The sequence below is a fragment of the Pagrus major genome, chromosome 16 (assembly GCF_040436345.1).
Source record: "Pagrus major chromosome 16, Pma_NU_1.0".
In the NCBI taxonomy this organism is placed as follows: Eukaryota; Metazoa; Chordata; class Actinopteri; order Spariformes; family Sparidae; genus Pagrus; species Pagrus major.
Window position 1 is genome coordinate 6,104,855 of NC_133230.1, and position 8,090 is coordinate 6,112,944.

Consider the following 8,090-nt stretch of genomic DNA (forward strand, 5'->3'; position numbering starts at 1 on the left):
AAAGTGAAAAATGTGAGATAAAAGTCTTAATTATGAGATACAAAGTCATAATAATGAGATAAAAAGTGATAATTGTGAGATAAAAGTCATAATTATGAGATAGAAAGTCATAATGAGATAAAAAGTGAAAACTGTGAGATAAAAGTCTTAATTGTGAGATAAAAAATATATAATTTTGAGATTAAAAAGTGATAATTGTGAGATAAAAGTGATAATTGTGAGATAAAAGGTGATGATTGTGAGATAAAAGTCTTAATTGTGAGATAAAAAATATATAATTGTGAGATTAAAAAGTGATAATTGTGAGATAAAAGTGATAATTGTGAGATAAAAGGTGATGATTGTGAAATAAATGTCTTTATTTTTGACATAAATATATAATTATGAGATACAAAGTCATAATAATGAGATAAAAAGTCATAATTATGAGGTAAAAGTCTTAATTGTGAGATAAAAAATATATAATTGTGAGATTAAAAAGTGATAATTGTGAGATAAAAGTGATAATTGTGAGATAAAAGGTGATGATTGTGAGATAAATGTCTTAATTGTGAGATAAAAAATATATAAATACGAGATACAAAGTTATGTCAGATGAAATGCGTCTCATATTTTGACTTTTTGTCTCATAATTATAACTTTAACTTTTATAAGTCTCAGTTCACACTGTCACACTCTGGCCTCCATACAGACACACGCAGGCTGCCCGTCTGTCACTTCACTCCCTGAGGCGTGAGTCAGACGGATGAGCGATGATCTGAGCCCAGTCGCTGTCTCAGTGTTTGTGTCTGCCTCGCTGAGGTTCGGATGGGCAGGACTGCACAGGAACATTCCCCAGTGCTGCTCAGAGTCAGAGTCAGAGCGGACCGGACCACTGCAGCAGCACAGCCTCATCCAGCGGCTCGGGTTAGCTGGCTAACTAGCTGCTAGCTAATCTACGGCTTAAAATGTTTACTTTCCGCGCCGTGCGAGCTGAACGGGATGGTCGCGGGGTCGAGGGATTGTGCCATGACATTACAGCGACGTGTTGTTGATGCGTCCGAGCCTTGAGTTATGCTCTCACGAAAGAAAAGTAAAAACGAAGCGTCGAAACCAGCCGAGGTACACGGGAAATATGTGAAGAAGGAAACGTCGCCGCTCCTGAGAAGTAAGCGCAACAAGCTGCTAGCCGAGCTAGCTCGAGTTAGCACCAGCTAGCCTGCTGCTAGCGAAAGTTAACTTAAGCACCCACAAGTAGCGAGTTAATGATAACAAACAGGCTGAAGTGAACGTGTGGGGGTGTAATGTCACATTAATGCGGCTCATAAACGTGTAATCAACTGTTTTTATAGTTTTCCTGTGCAGCGTAACTAAACAAGTTGCTAACTTGATAGTTCAAGTGCTAGCTAGCTAGCTGGATGCTCATCCTGCTACGTTAAAATCAGCTGCACTGCCAAAGGAGAAGTTGTGAGATAACTGTGACTAACTCAGACTAACAGACAGTAAACAAAACTACCCAATGAAGGAACTTTTTAAGGGACATTATTGTTTTATTTTCTGTCTCCATTCAGTGGAGAGGATCACTGAAAAGTCAGATTTGTTGCTAGTTAGCTTCAGTTTGTCCATTGATAGGAGCTGACTGAGTGTTGTCATCTGTTCCTGACCTGTTGAACTGTCCTCTGATGTTAAATAGATTGGCATGTAACTAGTGGCCTTCCCATTACTATTACTACTTTGTACTAATTAGTATTAGTCAAAGAAGTGTTAAAACTTTTACTTAAAGTTGCTTAACTCTGCTGCAAAACACAACATTGCAAATAAAGGTCCTGCATTCACAAGCACCTACAAGCATTATCATCAAAATGACCATAAAAGTACTAATTATGCAGACAAAATGGCACCTGTCAGTGTAATAATGTATATTATTGTGCTGTTATGATGCATTAAAATGGAAGTAGGGGTTTAAGATTGCTCATGGCGGAGCTAAATTTAACTTCTTTACCTTATAAACTGTTGAAACTTGTGGCAATAAGTGCGTAACAGAGTTTTACAATGACCTTTATTTTATCAAACTACATCAGTGCACAGAAGCAGTTCACTATACTGGCCAGTCACCCCCGAGTATACAGTATGCATGTAAAGTATATGTATAATCTGCTTACACTGGATATTAACAGTTGCCTTGTTTACCTGGTTGCAGATCTTATGCCGTCATTCATCCGTCATGGCCCCACTATTCCCAGACGCACAGAGGTCCCTCTGCCCGACATGGGGCCCTCTGCCTACCCTGTGGCACCCAACCGGGAGCCCGTGGTGTCCCGCAACAAGAGTTTCCTCCGTGCCCCCGTGCAGCGGCCCCCTCATGAGGTGGCCCGCAGAGAGAGCCACCGCATGTCAGCACCTCCGTACCTGCCTCGCAGCCTGGGAGACCTGCCCCACGAGTACGGAGGCTCCTCACAGTCCTTCCTCACAGACGTGAGCCCCATGTCTGAGAACGGAGACGCTGCCCGATACTACTACCCCTCTGAACCTTACTATGACAACCAGCAGCACCAACAGCACCAGCAGCGACAGACCAGGAGGGTCCCGGACCGCTTTCCTGAGGACTTTAGATACTATGAGCACAATGAACACAACTTCCAAAGACTTCCACGACAACACACACCACCAGCTCCAAGCAGACCCCCTTCAGGTAATCATGAAAAGTGTTTTGCCACTCGCGTGCTGGTTTAGATATTTCTCCTTCACAGGAAGGCAAACAACGGGCTGTGACAAGAAGTTGGAAGAGAGAGAGAGTTCAAAATGTGACAAAGATCAGGAAATGCTTTCTTGAATTGCACACATGGTTTTGGAAAGTACATGGCAGGCAGTCATAGACTCTTAAGGGACTAAAACTGTCTTTTTATTGCTTTCTGTCTGCAAATTCTGAGTTATGAAAGTGGAGCAGTCGTGTTTACGGATGAGTGAAGTCACACCAGCGAGATTTTTCAGGTTTGTCTTTTAGGGAGAATTTTGAGGAGTAAATGATTGCTGCTCTGAAATGACGGGAAGTATGATGGATGGGTTTTGGGCCATACATGGGCCACTTTGAAAGGAATGCAAGTCTGACACTGAGCAGCTCGAAAGAGCTTTTTTTATTTCAGTTTTTTAAGTTTTCATTAAATATTTTTACCTCACTTCTCCACATTGTAAACATGAGTTTGGTGTAAGTGTGTAATTTCCTTGAGATTGGATGTTTAGGGGGTTGCAGGAATTTTCCAACCTACTCCAAACAATAGGGAACCTTTTACTTTGTGGCTGACCTGTCATGTATATAGTTTAGTATTATGTCAGGCCCGCCTATCGCACATCACGGAGCCTTGTTTGGAGCGAAGTTAAACAAGCATTAGCAGCTCTGCATTTTTCACCTCTCTGTTTGCTGAATCTTTCTGCCGGCAAACTAGCAATTTACAGACCGCCTGCAGTCAAATGTCTCAGCCTCAGACTGCTCACTTCTATGAATCATTTGTGTGCATGCTGTAAGTGGGTGCTGCTCTCTGGATGGTTACCTCGCAGAGACGTTTTTGGAGGCGTCATCGAGCTGCAGTCAGCTGACTCTTCCTTTGTTTTTGTAATGTAAAAATACATGTTTATTTATGTTGCACCTTATACACAGAGAGACCTCCCTGCTTGTGCTCAGTAAATATATCTGTGATATATTTTAGGCAGTGCACGGATCTAAGAGTTGGAGCAATGTCTTCTCTCTTCTTAGTGTTAGTTATTATTCTCGCAGAATCATTTTGAATGAGTTGCAGCTGTTTAATGGTCTTATTGTGGAGGCCAAGTAAGAAGAGCGTTACAGCAGTCCAGTCGTGAATGATCTTTTCTAAGCTTTGTTTGAGTCTTCAGGGCTCCAGACTAACTTTCTACACTGGTTACACTGGTGCACTTTACCTCTCCAGCACATAATATAGGCTAATTTCAGAACACATGATGTAAACGGGAAGAAAGGTGAAGATAAATGTTTCTGTTTTATGTTGAAACACACAAGAGCACAAGAGTTTGCAATAATGTCACTTAAAAATTGATTAAAAGTTAGTTTAAACATTAGTGTTTTCCCCTGGCTGCCCGGGATACTGGCTATATGTGTTGTGTTGTCTTGTGGAAGTATTTGTGGATTTGCTTTGTTTATTGTTTTACTTGTTGTTAAAAATGTTTCATATATTCAGCAATCTGACCTGCTGAATATCAGGCGCCACGGTGGCCAATTAAAATGTTCAGTCGCACTCGGCAGTCAAAAAAAAAAGCACAAAGTTCCTTTTTGTAGTTTTGTTTTTAAGATGCCAGAATGACAATTTTGTTTAAAACTTGCAGCTATGCAGCACAAACACTTTGCTGTTTTTATTGCAGCTTATTTTCCTTTAACTTCGTGTTACTAGAAGCTTTTTCAGTGTGTTTATGTGTGTTCATTTCAGAAGTACTCTGGTGTGAGGAAAGTGCAGAGAAAAGCAGAAATCACTCCAACTTTTGGATGCAGGGAAACATAAAAGTGAACCATATATGTGGTGATTTTTTTTTTATTGATACAGTCAAAAATGTGTTGCTGGTGGTTCATTCTCAGTTGATCGCAGTCGTAGTAGAAATACAACTGCTGCATCACCGGTTGTAAACACACTCGTCTACTCTTGACCGTTCCCAGTGAAATTCCTGTGATGCATCGGGCTTTAGGTCTGCAGTGAGTATGGCCCTCTGCCATTTTTCTGAGGAAAAGGGCAGAGATGATGATGATGATGATGAGGTGGAGGAGGAGGAGGAGTGCATTTCTGCGGAGCGCTTGCACATTCCGTCCCTTCACTCAGCAGCTGGCAAAGAGCTCCAGCTCTGTTGCTGTCACTCTCGTGCTGAATTTATCAGATTGTAGCCGCCATTTTGCTGAGATGCTTCATTCCCCACTCGTTCTCTCGTGTTTTCGACACTTTCCGAGTCCCTCCAGGCTCGTTTGGTCGTGAGTCACGATGGTTCTCGCTCAGTCTAACTCATCCACACAGCTGTTGGCTCCACATTCCTCGCTGACATTGCTCGCCAGTTAAAGTACAGGACCTGTTGAATGAAGCCACTCTGCTGGCTGCTCTTACGGGCTGCTTGGGAGTTCAGTGGTTTTGTTCTCTTTCGCTGAACGCTGCTGTGTGCTCGGCCTTCCTGTCCAAATGTAACAACACTCCCATTTCCTACCATTCATCAAATGAATAAGATGCCACAGTTGGAGAGAGTCAGACAGTCAAAGATATTAAGCATCCCTGCGTAAGTCATGATTCATTTCAGTCCTCCCTTATATTTCTTTATATTCAGTGGCCACATCAGAATGACCTTTTAGACGCTGGACATTCCTCCCCTTTAAATGACATTTTCCCACACATGCTGTTTTTAAGAAATCTCCCAAAATATTTAGTCTTTCCCAGAGGTGCTGTTTGCTGGCAGCTGCTCAGCTGTATGTTTGGTCAGACATCTCTCCCTCTCCCTCTAGGTTTCTAAAAAGAAATGTTTGTTTTCCTCAGGCATAGGTCGAATACAGGCCAAGTCCCTCGGGAACCTCTCCAGTCTGACGGGAGAGGACCTCCCTCTTCCTGCCGGCTGGACCGTTGACTGGACCATCCGAGGCAGGAAGTACTACATCGACCACAACACTAACACTACACACTGGAGCCACCCTCTGGAGAGGGAGGGGCTCCCTCCAGGCTGGGAAAAGGTGGAGTCGGCCGAGTTTGGGGTCTACTACGTGGATCACATCAACAAGAGGGCACAGTATCGTCACCCCTGTGCTCCCAGGTATGTCGTCAGTATTTATCACCACAGTATTTATTCCAAACTGGTTTAACAGAAATGAAAACAGTATAAAATATATTCCCTCTGTCTGTTCCAGTGTGCCTCGCTATGATCAGCCTCCACCTTTACCACCTCCTGTCACCTATCAGCCACGACCTGCAGAGAGGAACCAGCCGGTGCTGGTGCCGGCTAACCCGTACCACACAGCCGAGATCCCAGACTGGCTGCAGGTGTACGCCCGCGCCCCACTCAAGTGAGTACTATCACTGCAGCAACTATCAGTCATTTTTGTCATCGATTAGTCTGCAGTTTTCTTTCTAGATTAACTGGATGGTCTAGAAAATGAAAATTTAAACTACCTGAAGGCAAATTTGAGGTCTTCCAAGTCTTTTTTTTGTTCAATAAACTTGTTGACACCCCTTCAATTACTACAAGGACCCACTCATCAGAGCAGCGCTCAGCAGCACCATTATCATCCAACACCTGACGAAGCACCTTTTAAAGTACCACATATATCTTCCCCTCAGGTACGACCACATCTTGAAGTGGGAGCTGTTCCAGCTGGCGGACTTGGACACGTATCAGGGCATGCTGAAGCTGCTCTTCATGAAGGAGCTGGAGCACATCGTCAAGTCCTACGAGGCGTACCGGCAGGCGTTGCTGTCAGAGGTGGAGGCTCGCAAGCAGCGGCAGCAGTGGTACGCCCAGCAGCCCAACAAGAACTTCATAGGGAACATGTGATGTGTGTGTGCAGTCGGGACGTCTCGCTGCCACACCTCTCTGAGGTTTCCACAGTTTGGGAGCGGTCGAGGGTTTCCTTTGAAATCATGATTGACTCTTAATTGCCTCTTTACCAAACACATCTGTGCCTTCGCTTGATCCAAATATATCAGCCAGGAAGTCAAGAGACACGTCGGCGGGGGGCTGCCTTCCCCCCGATGTGACACTCAATTTATGAATGACCATGTGACTGAAAAAAAAACACTCCAATGAAGAAAGAGAACCTATAATGTGCTACATCTGGAGAGAGACTGCTTGTGGTGCCATTTACAGCCCTGAGAAATGAATGGATTTCTGTTTTTACGACTGAGGAGGACAGTCTAAAAAACTACGGATATTTGTCCAAAAACATCCTGAGATTGTGCCTTTTTAATACAATAAAAACGCAGCATTTTTCAATGTCTGCTCATGTCTTGTATACACCAGCTACACCGTCATTTGTTCCCGTGGGAGAAGAATGACCGGCAGCTTCTTCTCATTTCTTTCTGTTTGAAATACTTTTTCCTTTTGCGTTGTTACCCTCTTAAACTGAAACCAACTCTTTTACATTAAACAAAAAACTGCTCATTTTTCTTTTTCTTTTTTTTTTTATGACATATCCTTTGAGACAATCCACCAAAACTTTCACAGATATTTAAGTTTTGATATGAAACACGTCTTTTATTTAAAAGACCTTTTTCTCGGATGAAGCATCACATTTGATGCAGCAGTTTGAGCATCTCTTCGGCTCTCGGCATTACTGTAAGTCAGGAATATTCTCGTATGTGTGTGTTTATAATGAAACATAAATAAGCTACTGGAACGTTTTAAAACACTTCAGAAGACACACTAAGTTTGCCAAAAGTGCAATTCAACTTCTTGTTTCATTCTTTCTGGATATTTCTTGCCTCGGTAATGCCTTATTTTTTATGGACTGACACGTCTCTTCTGTGGAAGAAGTGCAGGTTCTTGGAAACATATTCTATTGATCGCTAATCAATCTGCTTATTCCCTTCTTAAGATACTCAGAAATGTTTTTATGCTGGAGGTTTTGTAGTAGAGACGGGTGCTATCTTCCAATCAATGAAAAAACGACAAATGTTTTACGACACTAGTGCTTTCAAAATATGCAACAACTTCTACAGTGTTCAATGGGACGTGTGATAACATTTCTGAATGTCCTCGGTTGTCTGATTGTGTAACAGTAACAGTGGAATATGTTTGTACGGACCTCTCTTCGATGAGTCCTTCACTATGCAAGACGGTCTCGATCACATCTTTTCAGAACGGTGTCATCAGTTTGTACATATCTGATTTTGTGTATTGCAAATACAGGACATAAGCAATAAAGTCTGCAGTGAAGAAACATTCAGCTGATGTCTGTACAGTCGTTGCCTCTTGCTGTCTGTTTACTTCCACATGGAGCCTTAAAGGGTCACTCCACCACTTTTACACATTAAAGTGTGTTTACACAGTGACGTCCCTTTAAGCAGACGTACATTCACCAAACAATTAAGTTAGACTTTCCCTTTTAAGTCTTTCTATTGTAA

At 42.6% G+C, this 8,090-nt stretch overlaps 1 protein-coding gene across 1 annotated transcript; it reads left to right on the plus strand.

The window, feature by feature from the left end:
• The first annotated feature begins 700 nt into the window (after positions 1–700).
• sav1 (salvador family WW domain containing protein 1) lies at positions 701–7,912 on the plus strand. Its single transcript, XM_073484415.1, has 5 exons — positions 701–1,147; positions 2,180–2,671; positions 5,514–5,784; positions 5,879–6,034; positions 6,309–7,912. The coding sequence occupies exons 1-5, from the start codon at positions 1,054–1,056 to the stop codon at positions 6,520–6,522; spliced, it is 1,227 nt and encodes a 408-aa protein (XP_073340516.1). The 5' UTR covers positions 701–1,053; the 3' UTR covers positions 6,523–7,912.
• Positions 7,913–8,090: the final 178 nt, after the last annotated feature.

Coding starts and splice junctions, on each gene's coding strand:
- sav1 (XM_073484415.1), top strand. CDS start 1,054: ATGCTCTCACGAAAGAAAAGTAAAAACGAAGCGTCGAAACCAGCCGAG. Junction 5,785..5,878: donor CGTCACCCCTGTGCTCCCAG/GTATGTCGTCAG, acceptor TGTCTGTTCCAG/TGTGCCTCGCTATGATCAGC. Junction 6,035..6,308: donor TACGCCCGCGCCCCACTCAA/GTGAGTACTATC, acceptor TCTTCCCCTCAG/GTACGACCACATCTTGAAGT.